At 43.8% G+C, this 26,089-nt stretch overlaps 2 protein-coding genes across 7 annotated transcripts in view; both read right to left on the minus strand.

Moving 5' to 3' along the window:
- Positions 1-178: 178 nt before the first annotated feature.
- On the minus strand, positions 179-8,231 carry GRPEL2 (GrpE like 2, mitochondrial). Of its 3 annotated transcripts, none has more exons than XM_036423925.2 (5): positions 7,894-8,190; positions 6,537-6,611; positions 5,439-5,592; positions 4,568-4,649; positions 179-3,150 (listed from the first exon to the last, which is right to left on the minus strand). In XM_036423925.2, coding segments are annotated over exons 2-5 (600 nt in total). In that variant the 5' UTR covers positions 6,539-6,611; positions 7,894-8,190; the 3' UTR covers positions 179-2,788. The 3 variants fall into 3 exon arrangements, with proteins under 3 accessions (XP_036279818.1, XP_036279819.1, XP_036279817.1); XM_036423926.2 differs by having other exon boundaries at positions 8,081-8,178; XM_036423924.2 differs by lacking the exon at positions 6,537-6,611 and having other exon boundaries at positions 8,081-8,231.
- Positions 8,232-11,916: 3,685 nt separating this feature from the next.
- The window catches only part of AFAP1L1 (actin filament associated protein 1 like 1), a 52,535-nt gene continuing 38,362 nt past the window's right edge, over positions 11,917-26,089 (minus strand). For 2 of the 4 annotated variants that reach the window (XM_036423911.2, XM_045576549.1), the window contains 11 exons: positions 25,222-25,314; positions 24,025-24,118; positions 23,642-23,800; positions 22,444-22,655; positions 21,967-22,112; positions 21,241-21,313; positions 18,335-18,446; positions 15,217-15,381; positions 13,139-13,317; positions 12,635-12,763; positions 11,917-12,405 (listed from right to left, as the gene is read on the minus strand). In XM_036423911.2, the coding sequence (XP_036279804.1) occupies positions 12,382-12,405; positions 12,635-12,763; positions 13,139-13,317; positions 15,217-15,381; positions 18,335-18,446; positions 21,241-21,313; positions 21,967-22,112; positions 22,444-22,655; positions 23,642-23,800; positions 24,025-24,118; positions 25,222-25,314 (1,386 nt within the window). In that variant the 3' untranslated portion in view covers positions 11,917-12,381. The remainder of the gene's footprint in view (positions 12,406-12,634; positions 12,764-13,138; positions 13,318-15,216; positions 15,382-18,334; positions 18,447-21,240; positions 21,314-21,966; positions 22,113-22,443; positions 22,656-23,641; positions 23,801-24,024; positions 24,119-25,221; positions 25,315-26,089) is intronic. The other 2 variants (XM_045576548.1, XM_045576547.1) reach the window with 2 other exon arrangements.

Raw genomic sequence — 26,089 nt, forward strand, 5'->3', positions numbered from 1 at the left:
AAAATTCATCACCAGGGGAGGGTGGGGAATACCTTCATGCATCCATTTGGCTGGACTGCTGTGAAATCTCAAGGTGCCTCCACTGAGATCAAACACAGTGGGTCCCAGTTACTGAAGTGATCGCAGCATATCAAAACATAATACGAATTAGTCAAACAAAAACACTACACATGTGAACTGCAGTTATTTCAAGTTGGGTTTTATTAGTTATTTCCAAATATCATAAATCATGCTTAGTTTTCCCTCTTAGATTTTGCTTTAGTGTTTAGACTTTCTTCACTTAACAAATCCTTTACCATGAAAGCATTGATCAATCATAAAGTTCAAATTTAAGGAAATCAAATAAGGTACATCAGTATTGTACTGACTGATTCCTTTATGGAAGTGAGGAAAATCCGCTAGAATCCAAGTACTAAAACACCAAGACCCCTTCTTTACATAAGCCAAAGTTTTGTCCCATAGCCACTGTAAGCCAATGTCTTTTCATATTACCATCAAGGTGAAAATGATTCAGAGCACCAACACAATTTTCTTGCTCATTCAGTCTAAAAATGTGAGTTTCTTGCATTATAGTTAACACAAACAAACAAACAAACAACACAAAAGCAAATGCCAAAACAACATAAGTTGGAAGGAAAGTAAGTCCCTCTGATTAGCTTGTAAGTTTGAATAGTTAAGTACCTCTCAACCAGTATTCCCCTTTCCCTAGACTTTAGGCAGCTATAAAAACAGGAAAAACAATGTGTATAATAAAAAGCAATAAAAATAAATATTTGAGGGCCTACTAAAATAGGCAATTTACACATTACATTTAATCCTCACAATACTGTGAGATTATAACCATTTTTACAAATAAGGAAGCAGGCTCAGAAGGGTGAAATGAATGGGGCCCAAGGTTACAAGGATGACCGAGTTGGGATTTATGTTCAGGTCTATGCCTACCAAGCCTATGCTTGGTTATGCTGCTCTGGCTCTCAAAAGCCCTTCAACTAGAGATTCGTTCTGTCTGGCTCCATTTTCTAAATTTATACTTTTAAGTCCATAAAACTACTGAATAAAATTTTTAAAAAAATTATTCTCAAACTAATAGCTAAAACAGGAGCTTACAAGGAATATTAGAAAACTTTTCAAGTAATCAGAACATTCCATACCTAAAATTGTGGTCATTTTAATTCACTGGTAATGACAGCCTGTAATCCAAGGGCACATGAATAAATATAATTGGGTCATTTTCTTATTGTCACCATCTGTCAATCTCAAAGGAACACAGGCCACAACAAAGACAAATTCCTATTGTGAAATCTGAATGCTCATTAAATTTATACTATGCACTTAGCAGGATGCTGAGAGGTTCTGGTTTTAAAATCTTACCACCAGTGTTTTGTTCGAATTTTAAGAGTATACATTCTTTTTAAAAGTGTCTAAATCTGATAGAGATGGTAGGGCTCACTGGCAGATGGATTTATTGATATAAGTCTGTGTAGTGTCCTAGAATTATGCAAGTCTAAGAGGATAACTTTTACCACTCCACTGAAAGCAGTCATAGAGTTCCAGTAGAAATGGATTTATTTTATGGGTAATTAAGTTAAACTAAACCTACACAATTAAAACAATGAAGGGGAAAAAACAAACAAACCACCCAATAACCCTAAACCTATGCAATTTGAACAGAAAACACATAATTGTCCGCTGGGAACATCTTTGTATGTTCATTAAAGAGCTGTTAAATCTTAAATAATTGAAGTTATCTTGTTGTTCCTTATTTGAATTCTCAGTGAAATTTAGTTTATTAGTTTTAGAGAATTTTTTTTAGTCCAATTCTAAAAACACTGTTTTCATATGTCAGGAAAAGTGGAAAGGGTGAAATTAGTTCATATGAAGGTTGAACTAGCATTAAAATAGCCATGCGTAACTTCTAGCATTAAAATAGCCATGCGTGACTTCTTTCTAGTCTGTTGTATCATCCATTCACTGACTCATACATTGAACACATTTTATGGAGCACCATTTATAAGAAGCAAAACTGAAAGAATAATAGATAGACATATAGGCTCATTAACTCTAGGAAGTCAATATACTTAAGGGGTGATATGTTTCCATACATGTGACATAAAGGGAACTGGGTATCTTAATTTCTCAATGTTCCGTGCCTTCCAAGTTTTGCCGGGGTCTTTAGCCCTTATAAATGGAAATCAGAAAAAGACAATGAGTGTGAACATAATGTCTACCTGGCAGAAACTTTAAGGACAAAAACGGCTTACAGGAAAATAAAATTTAAAAAGGTAAAGTCCTGAAAATCTATGTATATAAAAATTAACCCAAATTATCTAGATTCATACAACTATAAAGCTTTATCATCTAAGTACCAAATGTTGAACCAATCCCTTTCCCCATAAAATACAAGCTCCTATACAATTCCTGTTATGGGGTCTACTAGAAAGGAATATTCAGTTGAAAATACATAAACATATATTCATTTCCAACTTTTAAGAAGATTTTGGGTCGAAAGTCATCAGAGTACAAGTGTAAAGATAATTTTCTTAAACATATTTTGATAAAGGCCATAGGAACACTTGTCACATTGTTCAAATGCCCAATAGCAAGACTCCTGATGAGACAGACCTAACAGGTCACAGTATATCAACAGAGTGTCTTAGAAAGAAAGCCAATATGACTAAACCCAAAAAGATCACATGAAGTAGCTCATGTACAATACAAACCTAGTTTAATAAATAAAGGAAACACAGGTGACTGCACTCTGAAGGACATTCAGTTCCTCGTGGCCCATTCACAGTCTTCTCTGAGACTCCACTGCCACTTCCACCTGGGCAAGTCTAATGGTGCGGCCATGCAGCTTGTAGCCGTCTTGCCTTACTAATGCCACCGTGCCAGGCTGCACCCCATCAGCCGGCACATGACAGATGAGTTCATGCTCATGTGGGTCGTATTTGTCACCAATGGGGCTCATCTTCTCCAGGCCATGCTTGGCAAACACACTTTTCAGCTTTGCTTCTAAAAGGGACAATCCTCGGAAGATCTTCTCAAGGCTGAGCTTCTGGTCCCCAGGCTCTGTTTCTTCAGAAATGCTCTCTGTAGTCTTCTCCAAAATGTCTGCCACCTCTACCAAGTCCTTACAGAAACTCTGAATTCCTACGGAGAAACCAGACACTTTTAGTGTTTATGAGGAAATCACTCTGCCTTTGGGGGTAGAGTTTGGGGAAGGTCCAGAGAGGTGACTAGTATACTGGCCACACCAGGAAGTGGGAAGATCGCCACACAGGAAGGACTAAGGGATAATCATCAACCCAACGGACAAGCCAGTTTTTCTTGGAAGGCACATGACTAGAAAGCCTACTAGGATGGTAGGCAGATGTAGAACCCAAGAACTAGGTAAGACTATTTATAATGGGCTCAGGAATTAGTCCTTTAAAACCATTTTTATGCTTCTTGTATTTTTGTTGCTATTCATTTTCAGCAGCGAGTTATGTAAATTTTGAACATTTCTGTCTCAGTTATGTTGAGGCATGCATTCTTATGGGGACAAGATATTAGCATTTCATGGGAGGCAATAATAAAAAAATTAGTTGACAAAAGACCATGCTACAGGTGAGTCAAAAGAATGGTTTATTTTGAGGATTGGCTAAATAGGAAAGAAAATTAAGACACATTAATGATTCTCCAACTGCCTGCTATAAAGTAGTGTGACACAAGGGAAAGAATAATAGGTTAGGGGTCAGGAGACAATGAACTCAGTCTACATCTATCACAAATTCACTTTTTTCATCTTATCTGTAAAAGAAGACTGGACAAGATAGAATCCAAGGGCCTTTCAAGCACTTTCCTTCTATGTGTAGTGAAAGTATAATGTTACCTAATAAATTGTGAATACAGCAAACAATCACAGATTTGCCCTTTACCTTTGAAGCCCTGTTACTCAACTAACCCTGTTATGAACACGTTTTGGAACAAGATGCATGTAGAGAAAAATGTCTGAAAGTCTTTGAAATGGACCAAAGAGAAATTAATGTGACCTAACACAGCTTCCAGGGTTATCTGCTTCCATATGGACCAAGCTTTTGTCTGAGTTATTTTATAATTTAGCAAGGTGAAGAATACTGAGAATAATGCAGATAATTCTTGTCCAAACTCGTAAAAATTTTTTGGTGGAGATACAATTGATTATTGCACTATAGAGACCAATTTTGCTATTATGAAGCAAATTTCAGCAGGCTTGATTGCCAATGTGTCTGTTCTATGGATTCTTCTGTGACCATCTTAATGATTCATTTGTTAATAGGTTAAACACAATTGTTTGCATGAGCACTAGAATGTTAAATGTACATGCTTGAAAAGGAAATAACAAAGGTTTGGCCAAACTAAAGACAAGCGTTATTTTAGTTAATGGTTCACTTGACAATATTGCCCATAAGCAGCATAGAAAGCCTATGGTAATAATGGAAGGGATCAGTTAAGTACTCAGATGTGTTTTCCTTATGTTCAGTTTGCAGAACTGCTAGTAAGTGGCCTTCAAGTTCAAGGTACTCTTTATTGTGAATAAATCTCTCACCAAATATCTTGGCATCTTCTACACATCTCTGGGTTCGCCTTCTTATGTTTTCACCATCAGCTAGAGCTCTCTGGTATCTCACCTAACCATCAAAAGCAAAGTCAATACAATGAGAAAACAAATGCTTTTTGGTAGGAAAGAATGTTTTTGCATACTTTACAAATTTTAGCCTGTGACAGGTTTTTAAATTTTTTAAAAAAAGAAAAAATACAAAAAGATTTGTAGGAATCTTCTACCAATTACTCCAAATGCCCAGTCAAAGCAGGAACCTACTCTTTATAGAAGCCCTGAAAGGCTGTCATTTAGCCCGCTAACTTGAACATATCAACAGTTTTCAACTCATCTTGAGAAAAGCTTTTCTTTTCATACTCAGCCAACATTACCACTGTCCAACTTTTGTTCACTGAATGAACTCTAAGACAAACAAATGTACATTTAAAAAAATGTGTCATCTATTGAAGGCAATTATTTTAGTCTCTTTAGTCTTTGTCTCTTTAATTTCTATAATCCCTGGTTCCTTTAAATGCTGTCATAAAACATGCTTTCCAACCTCCTTACCATATGGTTGGTCTTGCTTTATCTATCTTCATCAAAGTGTGTTTGCCAACCCAGTACTGGGAGCAGTATGCCAAATGTAATATGATCAGCAAAGTATAATAATAACCTGTCATTCAACAAATATTTATTGTCAATCACATGCCAGCCATTGTACCTCCTCTGAAGCTACCAAAACGTACAATATCTAAATAATGTAATAAAATAGGGAATTGAAAGAGATTGCTATCCTTAGTGATAATTGACGTAAAAAAATTTACTTGGCTATTTAACCAGAGAGAGAATGTGAAGAATACCTAATATAAAATCTACTCACTGTTAAGTCCTGGACTTCCTTTTCCAGTTTAACAGCTTTTAGCTTTAAGGCTCTTTCTGCAAGAGAGGGCCCCAGCTCATCAGGAGGATCCTCAGAACTGCAGTCCTCACCAGCAGTTCTCTGGGTGGCAGTGCTGAAAGGATGCAGACATCCCCTGTAGGAGGAGAGCGATAGTGCATAATGAAGACATGCCATCATAAATAGTCAACAGTTGTAACAAGAGTTCAGAGACTGGAAGTTTCCAGACTGAACTCAAGACAAGTGTTTCAGTCACAGTAACAATACGAACAATTATAAAAGCTTATTACAGATTGTTTTCAAGATTTTACTTAAATCATCTTTTTATTTCATAACAATGCATGAGATAAGTACTATGATCATTCCTTTTCTACAGATGACAAAACCAAGGCTCAGAGAGGCTTAAGACTTGTTCAGGATCACATAGCTAGTGTTCTATGGAGTCAGGATACTGGCACCAGGCAGTAGAAAAAGCCAGAAATAGGGACACAAAAATAACAAGAAGAAACCAAGTTCTGATACTCAGAATCAGTGGGGGCTTTTATCAGTTGGGGGAATTCAAAACACAAAGCCACAAAGCTGGTTCAATCCTTGATTTTATAGTTGGGGAAAATAAAGCCCAGTACAAGGACTTTATCAAACTGGAGTTAGATCTAGAATTCTAAATCTTCTAGATAGCAAACTGTAAGTAAGGCTTTTAGGGGAGAGAACGAACTTGCGCTCAATAAGAAAAATTCTGAGATGGTAACTCACCTATATGCAAAATCAAGTCAATTAAATATGTAAAAAACACTATATGTTATGGACTGAATTATAAACAGGTGAATAAGAAAGATCTTTGCATTCAATTATATTTATAATCTACAATTTTATATAGCTAAAATGTTTGCCATTGCATTCGTTTATATAGGAGGAAATTTGGAGTAGGGGCTAGTTTGTAGATCTTGGATTGTAGCACCTCTGACCCGTTCTTCAATAAGGTTTCCAATACACCTCCTGGATCCTCATAATTTGATAAGTAAAGTTATCAAGAAAATCAATCTGTGAGTACAAAAAAGCTCTTAAAAATGGTTTATTCACATAAACTGGCATAGACTAAGGAGTGGTCATTGAGATGACATATGAGCAAAGGTTTAAAGAGGTAAAAGAGTTTTGCTTTAAGAAAGGGAAGAGGGCCGAAACCGGTTTGGCTCAGTGGATAGAGCGTCAGCCTGCGGACTGGAAGGTCCCAGGTTTGATTCCCGTCAAGGGCATGTACCTTGGTTGCGGGCACATCCCCAGTGGGAGGTGTGCAAGAGGCAGCTGATCGATGTTTCTCTCTCATCGATGTTTCTAACTCTATCCTTCTCCTTTCCTCTCTGTAAAAAATCAATAAGATATATATTAAAAAAAAAAAAGAAAAAAAAAAAGAAAAAAAGAAAGGGAAGAGGGAATAGCTAGTATAAGGTGTAGGCAAGACTTTTGTATTCCCAGACTTTTCAGGCCAGTCCTGAATTCACTGGTGTCAGATTATGCACATGAAATAACTTCTTCCTCATAAATCCCTACCAAACCATATTTATTCAGTAGAAAGTAGGTCAAAATTTTCTATAGGCCCGTTTAAAGGGAAAGTAGCCAGAACTCAAAGTGGTCCTGAAAGAGAGAGGGAGCTGTGGCCAACCCCTCCAATTCCCACAGCTTCAGAACTGGAGTGGGGGTGAATTTTATCAGGAGGAGCCATTTTTCTTCTGTTTATTCCCTACATCACAAACTGCCACAAAGACTTTCAGAAAAGGCCCGAATTCAACCTCTCACCCAGCTGTTAGGGCGGGGTGCTTGCCAGATCAGGTGTGTTAAGATAAAAAGATGACAAATAGTTTTGCATACAGTAAGTTTTCGGATTCCCCCGAGGATTAATTTTCATTTCAGAGGCCCAACCTTATCCACCCACATACTCAGCCATTTTCCTCATTCCGAGGAAGAAGTAGTCCCGGGGAGCTGTTCCTGAGAATAATTAACACTGCCCCGTGGTTTCCAGTCTGAAATACTATTCCGAGAAGTTACTCAACCTTTCCAAACCTCAGTTTCCTCAATTAAACCGGGACTAATACAAAAAATTACCCATAGTTTTACAATGGGCATAAGTGATCACTAAAGAACAGCCTCAGCCCCTAGATAAAAACAGCAACTGGAACTCACAGACCCCAAAGGCAGGTAAAAGGGCCGTTTGGGGAGACACCAATTCCAAGCCCTCCTCTTCCTGACAGGTAAAGTGAAGCCCGGAACACCGGGAAGGGACTGGCCCAAAGTCACAGAGGACTCGGGGGAGAGAATCCCCATCTCCCTACAGACACCACAGCCGCCGAGAAGGGGCGGGAGAGGTACCTGCCCAATTCAACCTATTTTCGGGGCTGAAAAGATTTCCCACCTCCGAGGTCGTGACCTCGGGTTTTCCCACCTTCTCCGCCTGGCAATGAAGCGCCGTTGTGGGCCTCAGTTTGCCGCTCTGTATAACGGGGCGGTGGGCGCCCGATCGGAGTGGCCGAGAAGCTGGATGAGTCCTTTTGTCCACAACTGCCCCTGCGGCTCGCTCATCCCGCATTATTCCTCACGTCCCCGATTCACGGCCGGCTCCGCGGGCTTACCTGCCGTCGGACGCAGTAACCGAGGCCAGGAGGTGCTGCACCCGCCGCCGGACTGCCCACAAGGACCGCGCGGCCATGTCCCCGACCTAGGCCGACAGAGGCAGCGCACGCGCACTGGCTCCAAGTGGCAAGAAACGCCCACTCAAAAAACCACGCTTCCCGGCAGCCTTCGCGGGCGATTCCTCCTCCCGGATGCCGGAAGCGAATGTTCATTTCCGGTGCGCCAGGCTGTTGCCCAGCCACGGCGCGACACTTCCGGTCCTCAGTGCGTTCTGCGCGTTGTTTGTGTTTCTGTTGCAACGACGTAGGCGCGGTCCTAGCCGCGGGTTCCACGGGGGTCCCAGGTGGTCCTCTTTTGGAGCTTATGTGAAATTGTAAACAACAAACGAGTGCAAACGCGATATAAAGTCATAATAGGACCGAAGTTTAAAGGTGAGGGTTATGGTGTTGCGGAAGACTAATACAGTATGGCCGAATGTGGGGAGTTTTCCTAAAGGAAATAATATTTGGACTGAAAGCTGTGGAGTGAGTAGGTGAGAGACAGGAAAGTAGTTCAGGTAGTAGCAAGCAGCTTCTGCAATGATCCAGTAGGGAGAGTACCGCGAGAAAGGGACTGAAATACTGGAGGAAGTGGAGGTGACAACATAAAACGTTTGGTTAGGCATTGGCAGATCGCCTGAATGAATTAGTAATATAGAATCCAACCCGGCAGGTGTTGCTCTGTGGTTCGATTCCCAGGGATTGAGCACACAACATGCCTGGGTTGTGTGCTCAATCCCTGGTGGGCATGCAGGGAGGCAGCTGATCAATAACAATATACTATGTTGAAAATAAAATATTGGGTCCCGACACCCCCCTCTCCCCTATCACTGTTCCCTGGTTTTCTTCCTCCAAGTTTCTCATCTCTACCCTTTTCCCTAAAATGTTAGTTCCATTAGGGTAAAGATTTCTTTTTGGTCTGTGAACAGTACCCTGATGTAATTCAAACATTTTTGAATGAGTTATTTTGATTGCAATGGGAACATGCTACAAAGCCTGTGCATGTTTAAAGGAGTCACTTTGCTGTAGGGAGGAGATTTCAGGTTGTGAGATACGGGTAGGGAGACAAGCTGTTGGAATAGTCCATGCAAGGGTTCTAGGGTCACCTCAACAAAGACATTATTTAAAGTCGCTGATACTTTAGGTGTGTCCAGCACATTTTTGTTTCCATATTAGTATTTTATTGGCTTTGTTTTCTTTTTGCTTGTTCTCCTAATGAGTATGAGCTTCATGAGGCTGCCTTATTCAGAGCTGTGATGTAGTACAACAGATACTCAATATTTGTTGAATGAATTGATGAAGTTTGATGGAATAAGAGGAGATAGGAAGAAGTGGATGTATTTTAGAGAGATTTAGTATGGAAAGCTGGCAGGATGTGAGTGTGATTGGAGTTGAGGGCATATCCAGACTAGTTAACCAATAGTCCCCAAGGTTTTAAAAAAGTATTTTTTAAAGGATGAGAGGTGTATGTTCCTTATTTGAGTGCATTCACCAGAACATGGGTTACCTGTACATATTTGGACCAGATTTTCTCTCTGCTTGTCTGTGAATTCCATGAGGACAGAACTGGAGTCTTGTATGTTTATATTCTATGTAAGGCCCAACTCAGATGTGTAGAAGTTAACACCTTATGTTTCCTTTTGGCCTTAGGGGCAGAGCAACATGACTTAAAAAGGAATTATGATCCCCTTTTACATTTAAGAAAATTGAGGCTCAGAAAGTGAACATGCCCAAGGTATAAATCTGACACTAGAAATTTGATAGTCCAAACATCTGGGAGTGTTGGGAAGGTTGGAGCTTCAAGTCCACCTCAGATCCATAGGTCTATACTTTGAAAAACAACCAAACAAAGCATTTAGCAAGCAAGAACTTATAGCATCTATGCTTTAGCCATTTTTTTTTTAAAATGTATATTGATTTCAGAAAGGAAGGGAGAGGGAGAGAGAGATAGAAACACTAATGATGAGAATCATTGTTCGGCTGCCTCCTTCACGCCCCCTACTGGGGATTGAGCCTGAAACCCGGGCATGTGCCCTTGATGGGAATTGAACTTGGGACCTTTCAGTTCGAAGACCAACCCAGCTAGGGCTAGCCATTTTCTTTACACTTTTCTTAGTTGTTCAACTTAGACCAAACATGCTGCATACATTCATTCATCTATTTATTGAATGCTACTGTGCTTCTGAATGCTGCAATGCAAGGGGAGGAGGAGAAATGAATGAAATGGAGCCTTTATCCATTTGGAACTGAGAAGAAGGCCTGTAGGGTCAGACCTTGCATTCAAGTGCTAGCCACAGTACTTCCTAACTGTGGGCTTTGGCCAATTATCTAACTGTTCTGGTTTCCATTTCCTGAACTGTGAAAACTTGGATAACAGTATCTATGTCACAGGATTTTAGTGAAGACCAAAGGGATAATGCCTAGAAAAGTGATTAGTTAGCACCAGAACTGCCTACATAATTTAAAGCAACAGTTGTCAATCTTTCAGTCCTCCCAGACCACCAGTTGGTGATGGCTGATTTAAAGGACAAAAAGAATATGTGGAACCTCTTGTTCTAAACTTACTAAGAGGGCAACAGCAGAGCAATCAACCAAGCACAGAGCCCTGCTAAACCTAACTGCACAGGTTGCATGCCTGTGAAGTTGGCTCTGGCTAGCATAGTGCCTGATGCATGGTAGTGTTCAATATATGTTAATTAGCCCAGCTGGGTGTGGCTCTATGGCTAAGCATTGACCCAAGAACCAAGAGGTCACCAGTTTGATTCCCTGTCAGGGCACTTGCCCAGGTTTCGTTCCCCAATAGGGGGCTTGCAGGAGGCAGCCAATCAATGATTCTCTCTTATCATCGATGTTTCTATCCCTTTCCCTTCTCTGAAATCAATAAAATTATATTTAAGTAAATAAATAAAAATTCTTTTCAAAATGTTAATTTTTAATTTTCTAGGGTCCACCTCTCAAAGAGTCTTAAGATTTATTGGTGGAAAAAGACAATCTCAAAATAACTATGTGGGAAACAATGACACAATTGGGTTGTCAGGTGACATTTCAGATTCACATTTTAAAAAGCATATTGACAAAAAAGAAGCATATTGAAAAATCCAGCAGGAACTAGAGAGACATCTGCAGATTCCTCCTCTTTGTATTGGTTTTGGAAATGCTCAGATGGGGCCCAGCTCTGAAGCAAGGCAGGCTGGTGCAGGTGCTGGGTCTTGGGCCTTTTATTGGTAGGTTTGTTGCTCCCTGACACAGCTCTCACTTGTTTGAGAGAATTTAGCCTGAACAAGGAGAGACCATTTATATGCAAAACCTGCTGCGCATAGCTTGAGTGGGATTATAAACTGGATGAGGAGGGGTCTTAGGGAATCATTAGGGCGGAGCAAACAGACATGACCACCAGTCAGCCCTGGGATCTACTGGGGAGGTCCCAGCATAGGAACAGTGATCCCTGCAAGCACCTCCGTCTGGGAGAAAGCTACCCTGGAGTTCCTGTCCCGATGCCAGACAATCCAGTTCCTCCTCGTATATGTCTGTGTTCTCTAGAGCCTCATCCTGGTGCTGGAGCTCAGAGGAAGCGGGATCTTGTAAGTTCGGTTCATGGTGCCAGCCTTTTAAGAGGAATAGCTGGGGTCTCCAGCAGCCTTTGTGTTACTGAGCCCCAATCTGCACTGGTTTTTACAGCCTGTAGTTCTTACTGCCTATAAGGACTTCTTTTCCCAGCTCTGGGACCCTAGGCTGGGGGTCTGGTGTGGGGTTGGGACCTCTCCTCCTCTGGGCGGCCTTCAAAGAGATGATTTTTCAGCCTCTTTATCTTGCCCAAAGGCTGTCAATAATGCCCAACACAAATGTGATTGGATGATCAAGTCACCTCTCTATTGCATCACTGCTGCTTCAGCACTGCCTTCCTTTGCCCTAAGGACTGGGAATGGGATGGAATGGCTTATTCACACATGCTTTCATTTCTTCCCAAGGGAAGGCAAAGACATTTAACAAAACCCTTACAACTGTGCAGATGTCTGCCTCCCTCCACCCCCATTTCCCACCCTCTGTGAAGTTATATAGGCATGTAGGCATCATCTCCCTCTTCCCTTCTACTTCTTCCCTCCTTATACCCCTTTTGATCATGCAGACAATAAAGGCTGGTCTTTTGGGTGCCCCAGAGAGTGGGGGTTACTTTCAGTCTTCTGATAGCTCCTTGTGAAAAAAGCATTCCGCCTTAGAGGGACAAGCTGATATTTCCTTTGGAGAAAATTCTCATCCTCTTTCTAGGTCTTCTTCATTTCCCATTCCTGAAGTACAGAAAGACAAGACAGATCAGTTTGTTGAATAGTCTAGTGTGACTTGTAGGATAAAAACGTTTCACTGCACATCGATTGGTTGCCTTCTGCATGCACCCAGACTGGGGCTGGAGATTGAGCCTGCAACCGAAGTATGTGCCCTTGACCAGAATCAAATCCACAACCCTTCAGTTCACAGGTCGCCGCTCTTACTACTGAGGAAAACTATCTAGAGCTGTACCTTGGCTTTTTGCAGCACTCTTCCTTGGTTGGAGGTTACAATGGATGGGCTCCTCTTCCTCAGCTCAGAAACACAGTTTACAGGGAGAGGTTGCTCTGGAGGATTGTTCTGGGGTTTATTTGCAGTTTCCTGTCAATGACAAGAAATAATTACACAGGTGAAGTCTAATGCTGGCTACCTACACCCAGCCTGCCCTCCAAAGAATGCACATAGAGAGCACTATCCACACATACTAGCATCAAACAGGATGAGGGAGGAAGGCACTCGAAGGCCTTGGAATAAGCTAATGACGGCTGAAATGGGTGTGTCCCTGGAGAGAACACAGGCCAGAGAACTTGCTGCGAGAATCCCCTTCCTAGCTGTGCCACCAGTGGCATGTCCCTTAGGGCCTCTTTTGTCATCTGTAAGCAAGCATAACTCCTAGCCCCAAAGGATGATCAAGATCGGTAGCATGTGAGGACAGTAAGGAGCAGCTACTCCTGGTGTAGCAGGGAGCGGACTCACCGCACTCTTGTTCCTGCTGCTTATGGAGAGTCCCAGGGCTGGGCCCCCTGCCAGAGACCTCTGTAAGCGCTCCTTCACAGCCACCAGCTTCAGTTCCAGGTCGATCCGGTGCTCTTCCTTCGCCCGGCACTGAGCTTCCAGGGTGGCCACGGCCTCCTCCAGAACTTTTAACTTGGCTCCTGTTTCCAAAGACATTCATGAGAAACAGCTGAGCCTGGCCTAAAGCATCAAGCAGTTTGGCAGGGCCTCAGGCCCTAGTCTGCCCCTCCCAGAGGGCCTTTCCTATCCTCAGTCCTGGTTAAGAGGTGGTCTTCGGGCCACCAGCTCTATGCCAGGTAGTGTGTTTTTTACCTTCCCAATACCCATTTCCCCATCTTCTGGATACAGAACCCTGTTTCTTCCCCCTGGGAAACTACATTTCCTCCATTATTATTTAGTAGAGGCCCAGTGGATGAAATTTGTGCACTTGGGGAGGGGTCCCTCAGCCCAGCCTGCACCCTCTCAGAATCCGGAACCCTTTGGTGGATGTCTGCCTGCTGGGATTGGGTCTAAGCCACATGTGTCAAACACAAGGCCCTCGGGCCAAATCCGTCCCGCCAGGCCTTGCAATGTGGCCCGCACCGCGCTGTCATCACTGCACTCTGCTGCGTTTCCATCACAATGACAGTTTATGACTGTTCAGTAAACCATTTGGCCCGCGATTTAGGCTGGATTTTAGATTTTGGCCCCTTCTCTGATTGAGTTCGACACCCCTAGTCTAAGCTGTCAGTCAGACATCCCTCTCACAGTCTGGGATTCTTTCAGTCCGGGACCCCTCACTCCTTACTGCCCCCCTGCAGCGGAGGTGGTGAGAAAGGCTTCTGGCTGAGTGGCACTCCTCCTGTGGGAGCACACTGACCATCAGGGGGCAGCTCCTGCATTGAGCGTCTGCCCCCTGGTGGTCAGTGCGTGTCATACAAACCGGTCATTCTGCCATTCAGTCCATTTGCATATTACAGTTCTATTATATAGGATAGTTTAAATGGGATAACCTCAATCCTAGTTCAAAGGGTTGGCACATAACTTAATCCTGGCCCGTAATCCTATATCAATCAGAGTCACAGTGATTGGCTTAGGGATCAAAGTTGGTCAGGGTGATATGTTTTGGGAGGCTACTAGGAAGAGAAGTTCTCTCTGCTGGGGTGACCGAGAGGATTAGGTGAGGGCTGGAGATGCACAATCATTTTGTCACCACGAGAGGCAGAGAATGAAATCAGTGTAGAGGAAGGCCAAAGCAAGAGTTGGAGAAATGTACTTCCTGGTGACATCATGTAAGTCCTTTGACCTTGATATACCTGATTGTTCAGTTTTTCAAGTGCATTTTTCTTTTTTTCATTACTAAGCCAATTGAACTTTGGTTTCTGTTCCTTGTAACCAAGAGTCATAACATAGAGATTTACACTGACCAGGTGTTCTTACTAGGATTTTGCTGTTTATTCAGTTTAACCCAACATATCTAAATTAGAGCCTTCTTGGTACCAAGAACTATCTATGTTGGGCCTTACTATCGGTAGGTTTAAAAATTAGTCCATGTTTGCCCTGAGGGAGGCTGCACTGGAGAGTTTTCTAGTAATGGTGGGTTCTTTTCATCCATTCAGTTGTTCATTCAGTGAATACATACTGCATGCTCGCTATGTACCAGGCACTGTCCATCATCCCTAGCACCTGGGTCTATGCTCAAATAGCCATGCTCAGCACCTATCTGTGAATGAATGAGTTAATGTGCGGTTCAAATGACCTTTTATTTCTCTGATTCTAAGACCCATGCTGTTTTTCACATTTTAACATTTCTAAAATCAGATTGCATCTTACATTAAGTGTACATATTTTTGTGATACTTTTTCATCCCTTTACCCCAAAAGCAGTTATTAAATAGGTGGTCCTTCCATTAGTCAGGAGGAATGATGATGATGGTGGTGATGATGATGAAAAGGAGAAAGGAGGGAGAAGCTCACCTGTCTTGGGTAAGAAAGCAGGTGATCTGTTCTAGGGAAAGGCCAAGCCCTCCAAGAGCGCTCAGGACCACACCATGTAGGTACCTGGATTGTTCCGAATGGCATCCTTTAGCTCCCTCTTTTCTTGCCGCAGTGCCATCAGCTCTGTCCGGATTGTCTCTTTTTCTTTCTCCAGCTTCTCTTTTTCTACCAGGTACCTCCGGGCATCCTCCTCAGCTCGGTTCTTACCGTACTTGTATTGATTGGCACCTGCAGAGTTAGGAGGCAGGAAAAGGGCATTTGGGTAGTGTTGGCTTCTCTTTCAGCCTCAACTTCTCCATCTATAAAAATGGGGATATTTAGAGCTATATCCCTAGATGTAGTTAATGTGGCTGCTCTAAGGAAGCAAGTAGCAAAGGGAGGTGGTAGAGCTCAGGGATGAAGGGGAAGGGCTTTGGAACCAGACCAAGGTTTGCCTTCTCTTTTGTTCTTTATTGGTTGTGTGACATCAGGCAAAAGAGAAGAGTGATGTTTTTGTGTCTTCTCCTCAGCTATAGTTTCCACATTTGTAAATGTGTATGTTGATCAAATTTATCTCTTAGCACTGTGGTAGGTTTAAAAAGAGATAATTCATGAAAAGTTCTTAGTGTAGTACATGGCAAATAATAAGTGCTTAGTAAAGGTTAAATAATAATAAGGTAAAACAAATTTTGTGATGTATAACACACTTTGGTTTTAAAAGGGCATATTTTATAGTCAACTCTCAGGTATGTGTAAGACAAGGAGACTGGTAGATTTAACTCAGATCCATAGAGAATCAAGACCTTGGGCTAAAGTCAGGCATTGCCCATTTTATTACTAGGAAATGGGTAGGGGTAGAGAGGGATCTAGTAGTCTGCTATGGACTCAACACTATGATGATGGGTCAAAACAACAAACAGCCGGGTTGTATGGCTCAGTTGTTTAGTGTTGACCTATGAACTGAGAGATCACAGTTCAGTTCCCTGTCAGGGCACATGCTGGGTTTGCTGGCTAGATCCCCAATAGGGGATGTGCAGGAGGCAGCCGATTAATGATTCTCTTATCATTGATTTTTCTATCTCTCTTTTCCTTTCCCTTCCTCTCTGAAATAAAAAACAAAAAACAAAAGATAAAAACAAATAAATATGGCAAAATTTTATTGAGTATTTACTAAGTACTAGGTCACCTATATGCATTTCCATTTCCTTTTCATAGAAACTATTATTAGCTCTATTTTATTGTTGAGGAAACAGGCACAGAGAGGTTATATCTTTCTTTTAATGATGGCAGAACCTAGGTTTGAACCCATGTCCACCTACTCCAGATCCATGCCATGCAGTAGTACTCTAGTTGGGGCAAGGCCATAGTCAAACCTATCAGGGAAAGTTTGATGTATGCTGTTGCTACAGTCAGCCACACACAGCCCTTTGTAAGTTGGTGGGAAGTGGAGTAATTCCCATGATTTACTGGTAATTGTGTGGGTCTTATCTCTCCAGTTCTTATAGGAATTGCAGTGATTACCCAGTGACTCATGCAAAAATCAATTCCTGCCACAACTACTCTGCAAGTCAAACCAGATCGTAAATAAAGCATGGAGGGCAGGGAAAGGGACCCTTACTTCCTCCAGCTTTCCAGATATACAATAGCATATCAGGGGAGCTGGCTCCCAGACTTTTGAATTTTTTAGACTGGTAAAATAAAGAAAATGGGTAAACCAACAAAGGGTTGTTAATATAACTGATAAGGCCCTTAAAAAATCCCAATTACCATCTAACTATTCCACATATTTTATAAAATAAATAATATTGTAACAGCCCCAGATTTGGGAGAACACAAATGCAGAATAAAACAGTCATTTACATTGAATAGACTTAGATTTGTGAAAAACTTCCTGCACTGTGCTTATTTTTATATTTCAATTGCAGATGAGTGAAAACTTCTTAGGGTCTGAACCAATGAGTGGACTTACTTTTGGGAGTCTCTGCCCTGGTTTGCCTTACTATGTTGGCACCATGGGGAACAGCTTATCTCACACCCGACCCTGTAATCCTCGAGTCACTCAAAGGGTGGTGAAGAAGCAAACTAGGTTGTTGCAAGGAGCTATAATTCTGTGGGCCTCCTAGTAGTGATGATAAAGTATTTGCCTCAGAACTGCCCAAGTATCTTCCGGAAAAATCGGGGCTTCCATAGTGGAGGGGAAAATAAGGAATATTTAATGTCCATGTTACTAGTGTAACTAATGCACAAATGTATATATCAGTGCTTATTTCCTTTTTATTGCTGAATAGTATTCCAGGTGATCTTTTTAAAAATTAAATATATTTTTTATTGATTTCAGAGAGGAAGGGAGAGGGGGAGAGGAAACATCAATGATGAGAGAGGATCATCGATTGACAGCTTTCTGCATGCCCTACTGGGGACTGAGTCTGCAACCCAGGCATGTGCCCTGACCAAGAATTGAACCCAGTGACCTTCTGGTTCCTGGGTCGATGCTCAAACACTGAGCCACACCCGGCTGGGCTCAGGTGATCTTAAGAGGAAAGCCTCTGCTGTTTCTGATAAATCAGCTGTTAACCTTAGTGGAGATCCTTTGTAGGTGACAAATAGATTTCTCTTCAACTTTCTTCTTTTGGCTGTAGCATTTTGACCATGATGTGTCCTTTGTGGATCACTTTGCTTTTATATTACTTGGACTTCACTGGTATCCTGGATATATCAATAATGTTTTCAGTAAACTTGGAAAGTTTTCAGCCATTATTTCTTTTAATGTATGTGTGTGTGTATATATATATATATATGTATATATATATGTATATATATATATATATATATATATATGTATATATATTTATGCTTTCTCTCCTCTCTTTAGTATGTTCTTTATGAGTATGTAGATTTCATATAAAGTCTAGATTTCTGAACTCTCTTGAATAATTGGCACTGCTGTGTGTGGGCCATTGGCTGGAGCTTAGTGGCCACTCCTAAGCTTCTCCAATTTCCTATAGTCTCCCCCACCCCACTCCTTGTCTCTCCTCTGAGGCCACATGCAAGCTGCCCTTCATCACTGAACTTATGATGTGATTTTTCTTACACATCAGTTCACTCATTTATTTATCTGCCTGATCCCTGGAGGAATATGATTTTGAGACTCTCTCCACTCATGGGCTGCTTCTCACCCTTTCCCCTCCCCCACAGAACTCACTGGAGGCATGGCGCTTGACTTTGACCTGCGGATCCACTCGATGGGACTTCTCACTGCAGGAGGACGCATGGCGCTTCACCTGGGCCCCAGTGGGACGGTCAGGCTCCTCATCCTGGGAGGGAGATGCAGGAAGAAGATGAAGTGCAGGTAGGCCCAGAGTCATCAACACGGGTGTATCCTGGTCCATGCTCGATGGGTGAATGCCGTGGGACCTCTGAGATCTTGGCTTTACATTTTAAAACTTGTGCAGCACAACAGTTTATAAACCACTTTCACTAGCAGTATATCATTGGATTCTCCTACCATTCTGTGGGGTGGGGACAGCAGAAGATAGCCCTAAATTGGAATATGTGCCGAGAGGAAAATGAAGAAGTCTGAAAAGATTGTGGGTGACATATTTGATTTATCATACTGTTTCCCCGAAAATAAGACATCCACCGAAAATAAGACCTAGCGCATGGAAAGATAAGACATCTCCTGAAAATAAGAGCTAGCACAACTTTGGGAGAAAAAATTAATATAAGACACTGTCTTATTTTCGGGGAAACAGGGTAGATATTTTGTCCTCTTATTTCGAAGTATCGTAAAAGTTTTCTGAGTCGTTAAAAAAAGTTATGGATGATGGGCACTAATGATAGAAGTTACATAGACTGACAATACATTTGTGCATGAAGAGTATTAAGAACACTCAGAATCTGTCAAATCTCAGGAACCACGAGTGGAATATGATAATAATGTAATATAATAGTGATTTTAGTAACAGCAGTGCGGTTTACTTTTCTGTGTAAGAACTTCCTGTCCAGGCCCTGTGCTAAGTTCTTTCCTTAAAATATTTCAGTTAGCTCATGCAATTGTCTTGTCAGTTAAGTTTGATCATATCTGCTTGAAGCCCAGAAGTGAAGATCGGAGAAGTGAACCCAAGGTTACTCAGATTGAGCCCTGAGTCCAAAGTTTGCTCCTTTAAGTACTAAGCTCTTGCTCCTAAACTCTCCAACTGAGAAAGATCTCAAGCTGCATCCATTGGTTCATCTGTGTCTAAAGAAAGACCATGTAAAGGGAGTCCTTGAGGTGTGGACTCAGAATGTGACCTAGCACTCCCCAAGGCAGGGGTCTTGATGCATGTCTGTTTCCTTGGCAGCTTGGTTCCCCTCCCTCCCCATGCTGTCGGGCCTGACCTACCCATCAGCATCTGATCAGAATGTAGTTTTCTGGTTACTGTTATAGCCACAGAGGCCTCACTGTAATTAATGAGCTGACATCTTCTCAGTTTAGTGAGCAAGACAGTTCTGGGAGCTGAAACCCAGACTGTGGATGCCACCAGGTGAAGGCCTGCAAGTGTGGCCACCCTGTTATTGCCTCCGCCTCCAGACACCACTGAATCAGCAGCCTTAGTCCACAGAGTGTTAAATGGGGGAGAGCCCAACACTTTGCTCAAGCTGGAATAGAGCTTTCTAGTGTCCAGATCCCTTCCTCGTCTTGATCTGGGAGCTTTTCACTGTACCATCTACCCTCCTTTCCATGAGTTCCTCATCCTGAGCCATGATCTGTGATAAGAAGGGTCATCTCTCGCCTTCCAGCTACTGGTTAAATGAAAACAACCTCTCTGAGGCAAAGGAAAAAAGGAGTATAATCATGTGCTGCATGATGATGTTTCTGTCGAAAGCATATACAATGGTGGTCTCATCTATACTAATAAAAGGGTAATATGCTAATTAGGGCAGATGTCCATCCGAAAGTCCATCTGGACAAAACCACAGTGGCTGCGAGGCCCAGAGCGCAGGTAGTCATGAGCCCTGGCAGTTACGAGGCCCAGGACTCAGGCCTCGCAGCTAACATGGCTGGCAGTGGCAGCAGCAGCAGGGTGATGGTGGTGGCACCTTCCCCTGATCAGCCAGATTGCCTCCCGTACAGGATGTGGGGAGAGGGCCTAAGCCGTCAGTGGGACATCGCCTGAGGGCTCCCAGACTGTGAGAGGGAGTAGTCCAGGCCTCTAATAAGATAATAGAGATGAAAAATTACTTTACCTAGTGACATCATAGCCGTCCTAACATTGTAATGCATCGTTCAGTGTTTGTGGTGATGCTGGTATAAGAAACCTACTGTGCTTCCAGTCTTATAAAAGTATAGCACAACCCTAGCCAGTTTTTCTCAGTGGATAGAGCAGTCGGCCTGTGGATGAAAGGGTTCCAGGTTTGATTCCAGGCAAGGGCACATAACTTGGTTGCAGAGCCTTCCCCAAACTGGGCCCTGTTCAGGGCATATGCAGAAGGCAACCAATCAATGCTTTTCTCTCACATTGATCGTTCTATCTTTCCCTCTTTCTTCCACTCTCTCCAAAGGATCAATGGAAAAATATCCTTGGGTGAGGATTAACAACAACAAAAAAAGTATAGCACATACAGTTATGTATAGTACATAGTACTTGATGATAGCAAATAACTATGTTAATGGTTTATGTATTTACTATACTTTGAAAATTTATTATACTTTTAAATGTTATTTTAGGGCGTACTCTTTCTACTTATAAAAAAAGTGTGCTATAAAACAGTATACTGTGTTATACCTGCAGCAAGCAGCCTCATACATCTTGTGTTTGCTGTGTCCTGATTGCATCATTTTCTCTTGTGTTTCATTTGATTTCATGTTGGTTTGTACAGTAACATGCTGTACAGACTTGAGCCTAGGGATAGGAGACTATACCATGTAGCCTAGGTGTGTAGCTATACCATCTAGGTTTGTGTTAAGTTCGCTCTGTGATGTTCGCACAAGGTCGAAATTGCCTAAGGATGCATTTCTCAGGATGTATCCCTGACATTAAGCACCTCATGACTGTAGTTAGGGAAAGAGAGAGGGAGATCTAAGAAGTGGCTTTTTCCATGTTGTTGGGTATCCCTGAGGGATCGTACCTGCATCTTTTCGTAAGGGACATCATCATAGACACGGGGCTCAGGCCACTGATCTTGGCAGGATCTTGCATATCTAGAGAATACAAGGTATGATGATGATGGCACGCTGCAGCTTACAGTGCTTTCCTGTCCACTCTCATTTGATTCTGGCAGCAGCTCATAGTGGATATTGGAAGGTTAGTCATACGACCATTCCAGGCAGTGCTGGGCCATTGCAACGTTCAGGGCTCTCTAGACAGGGACCCACGTGATTATCATAACCCAGGAAACAAGTAATGCATCAACCCCAATTATATAAGTGAGAAAATAGGACCCAGACTGGCAAGGAACCAGCCAAGCTGATGATTGTGAGAGAGCTGTGACGTGAGCCTAGCTCCTCTAGTACCAGCTCCATATACGGTACCAGCCCCGTGCCTGCCCGCCCCGGGGCTTGAGGGTGTGAGAGCCTAAGGTCCCAGCCTGTGAACAGAACCCATGTCAATATGAAAAAGGACTTCTCCACTTGTGCTCACTCCACCCAAGGCTTCCCCCGACCCTGGGCCGCCTCCTTTAGCCAGCTCACTCCTGCCTGCTGGAAGAGGAATGCACCCACTCTGACCTCCCAAGGGAACAGAGCCCTCCTCAGCCTTCCCACCCAGTGCCCAGGCCTGGCCTCAGAGCCTCTCAGAGGGAGCTGAGACGGGAAAGGCCCTGGGTGGCTGTGGGCTGTCAGGTGCCAGCTCTTACAGGAAGGAGTTGCGCCCCGCGCTGACGATGCTGGTCAAGGTCTCCACATCCACATAGTCATAGTGCAGCGCCTCGGGGGTGACTTTGGAGCCCATCTCCACCAGCAGCAGCCCCAGCCAGCGGCCCATGTCCTCTGAACAGCTTGCCTGAAGGAGAGGAGGAAAGCTGAGTTCGCTTTGGCTGCTGCTCACTTCACTCAGCCCATATTTATATAGACATGGGGGGCACCTGCTATGTACCCAATACTTAGGGATCCAAGAAGAACAAGATTAGAACACATCCAGAAATCCAAATGGCTCCCATCTTCCCTCCATTCAGGTCTCTGCTCATTAGACTTATAGCCTTCCTGACCATTTAGATATGAGAACATTTGAGTCTTCCTGAATATTCTTAAAAAATATTTGCTTTTCAATAGAGGAGGTTCTTTCACCCAGGCCATCGCCCCCTTTACTTCCACCGCCAGGACTCGTCTCTCACCTCCAGGATGGCCACCTCCTGGCGGTTGCGCAGGATCCTGAAGGCAAATGGGTGTCTGGGCCCAAAGCCCGGGGCCACCTCACAGCCTCCGAGGGCAATGGCATTCACGTGGGTCCGGAGGTCTGTGCGGTCCTTGTGGAAATACAGAGTGTTGCACTTCAGGCGGCACCAGCGTTCCTTCCAGCCGTGGTTCACCATCACGTTCAGGTAGCCTGGGAGGGGAGAGTGGCAGTGTGACCTCCCAACAGCCCAGCCTTGTGGAAACCCAAGGTGGAGTGTGCCCCAGGGCCACCGTGCCTGGACAGCCCTTGAACTATAGCTAGAAGGCCTTCCGATCAGCTCTCTCTTGGTCTGTGATCTCAGGCATCCTCTTCTCTGAGTTTGTTTCCTGTCTGCAAAATGGGGACTGATGATCACATTTGTACTTCTCCGCACAGCCTTTGGACCATCCCAAGCTTGATGAAAAGTGCATGGGCTGCTATACACAATGAACAAGAGACACAACTCTCCCTCTTGCCTTTCCTCTCTGTAAAATAATGGATCATGCTGACCCCTGGTGGCAGCATGTGGGAGTAAAAGCATCTAACCAAGATAAAGAATTATAAAATGAGGGCGGTACAGCCCTGTGACCCATGGGCTTAGAAATCCCTCTGCTTACAAAATATTTCTGTATAGACAGGTGCCTTTATGCTATTCTTCCAGGGTTAGAATATCACTGTATATCTAAAATATACGATTTTCTGTTGAATCCCAGCACATGGAACACTGCACTTAAATGAGCAGAATAATACGCTCTCCCTCTCAAACCACTTTTAACTCACATTGGATGCATTTATAATGAAAAGAACTTTAGTATTTTTATACACCTGGTATGTTATATACTGGGAAATAAGATACTCTCCTCTGGTCACAGTGGAGGAAACTGAGGCCTGGAGACAGGCAATAATTGGAATTAAGGTTACAGAAATATGGGTCACTTGGCTTTTCCTCCTGCTGAGTGTCAGGTCCTCACAGGAGAGTAGAAATGGAAGGACATGGAAAACTGATGGGGAGGGGGTTAGCTATCCAGTGGCAGGATCCTCTCTTCTGTCCTGGGGGCAAGATGGAGGAAGCCTGGAAGGACTCTTGGCTTGGGCCCAGGGGCCTGATCAGCTGGGTCTGAATTCTCCGGTGAATGCTTAGTTTGCCCAGCACCCACCACAGCACGGAACCGCCTCTTCAGTGGAGGACATCTGCAGGTCATCGGCCAGCGCCTTCCTCTTGGAGAAGCTGATGATGCGGGTGATCTTGCGGCCTGCAGCCCTGCTCATCGAACCCTTCAGCTCTGCCAGGCTGCTCTTCTTCCCTTTGCCTGTTGCTGTAGAGATGGGTCAGGAGAGGGGAGGGAGACCCATGGCCCTCCCCTGGTCTATCCACCCCTCGCCTTCCCAGAGGCGTTGCCCACAGCTCCAGATGGGCCCAGGCCAGGTCACCTCACAGGTCTCCAGAGTGGTCAGGACCTGCTCTGCATTGCATGCGTGTGGCAAGCCCCCTGCCCCTCCCAGCTCTGGCATCCCCACCTAATCCCCCAAAGGCTCCTACCGTGTTCGCAGGCCTCTCTGCGGCCAAGCGTGGAACAGTTATCGCTCATGCCCAGGCTGTCGGAGTCTGAGGTCTGCTTCTCTTGGGATAACCTCTGGAGAAGGATACAGACAGCCCCTCGTCAGAGGTCCTCTTGTTGGTTCAGTCTCCCCCAGACTCCTCCACAGGAGGATTAGCTAACAAATATTTGTCAGCAACTGTTATGTACTTGATACCATACCAGGTATGGGGGTGAACCATGATGAGTTAGAATAGCTGTATCTTTGAGATTCTCACAGTCTATTTGAGGAGCAAGGCAATTAATTATAACACATTGAGATAAATGTCCTAGGAGTTTGGACTAGGTGACAAGGATCTGGGGAGATACTTACTAAGTGGGAGACTAATGTAATGCAACCAGATTAGCAAGTTAGCTCCAGTGGCATCATGGAGGATGTGATAAGAGGGAGCAAGACTGGAAGCTGAAGAGCTACTTAAGAGAGTGTCATGCTGGGCAAGGTGAGACTGGGTAACAGGATGAACCAAGATGATAGTGAGGATGGAGAAAAATAGATGAATTTGCATTTTATAAAGTCATGACAGGTCAACCAAGTGCCTATTGGGTACAGGTTCCCTATATGAAAGTGTAACTCATCAAAGAGCTGTTGTAGAAATTAAATTAGGTAATACATGCAAAGCATTTAGAACAATGCTGGCCCCACAGTCACATTCTATAACTGCCAGCTTGTATTATATCACGTCAGACTCATCTATGTAGCTCTTAAACCTTCCCCTAGGGTTTGGGGCTGAGACCCTTTATCACCCAGAGTACTGGGCAAAGAACAGACACTGGCACGTATTTTCCAATGGTCTGACCAACTACTATGTGAGTGCTGCACCTACGTCTTAATGGGGCACACTCTGACAGACAATTATGATTTTGTCATGGCTCCATTCAAATGTGACCACTCCTGTCCTGGCAGAGTTAGTCACGCCCTCCTCTGGCTTGTGTTGCACTTGGATATAGGCATTCATTCATTCACTCATTAGAAATTTATCAAGTGCTTACTGTGGGGCCAGCTCTGTACTGGGCACTCCTGGCTTGTGTGACACCACTGTGGGTGTCTGCTTCATCACCAGCCCCAGAGTCCCCCATGGAAGAGCCTGTGCTGAGCCCTCACTGTCTGGCCCAGAGGAGACTCGTGGAGACGGCTGTACCTTGTCCAGGTCCAATTTGCACAGGAGGACGGGGGATCTGGGCATGTCTGCCCCCTCGGCCCCTGTGATGGGCTTGCTCACCTCTCGGATGACCTGTGGGAGGACACACAGCTGTGAACAGGTGGGCAGGGATGCTGTGGAAGCAAAAGGAAGAATGGGGTCTGTGTGGTCGGGGCCAGTGAGCAGAGAGGCTGGGCCACTGGACAGAAGAGCCAGGCTAATGCGGCTTCCTGCCACATGTGTGGGCACATCAGGGTTTAAAGAAGCTTTCCTCTGTATCTGTCCCTTGAATTGAAAAGGTATGGGGCTGGGAATCAAGAAACTTGGCTTTTAGACCTTGCTCCATTGCTTATTAGTGTGTGGCCTTGAGAAAGCCACTTGTCTGGGCCTCAATTTCCCCATCTGTAACATGGGTTATAACTTCATGAGGTTTTTTGAGGACCAGCGAGATGATGGTGTGAAGGACCACGTGAACTGCACTGTCCTGCACAAGGCTGGGAGATTCACTTCGGGTGACTGTTGGACATTTACAATAGCCTGGGGGGCAGCCAGGGTTATTGCTTCTGTTTCAAAGATATGGACACTCCTGACGCCAAGGCATTTACCTGCTCATCCAAGATCACACAGCATAAGCACCCAGATCCTATAACAAAGGTCACCATTTGTGGTTTACAAAGTCAGGTGACTTTGCATGGAATATCCCGTTGTATTCTCTTAGCAGTCCTGTGGGGCAGGGACCACTGTGGTCTCTAAGTTACTGATTAGGATGATGAGGCTCCAAGAGGCCCTCAACCTCTGGGCCAATGGCTTCCTAAGCCGGATGTAAAGACAGGCTGCTTAACTCCCAGTCTAGGGCTTCTTTCTCTGA

The sequence above is a fragment of the Pipistrellus kuhlii genome, unplaced genomic scaffold (assembly GCF_014108245.1).
Source record: "Pipistrellus kuhlii isolate mPipKuh1 unplaced genomic scaffold, mPipKuh1.p scaffold_m20_p_8, whole genome shotgun sequence".
Classification (NCBI taxonomy): domain Eukaryota; kingdom Metazoa; phylum Chordata; class Mammalia; order Chiroptera; family Vespertilionidae; genus Pipistrellus; species Pipistrellus kuhlii.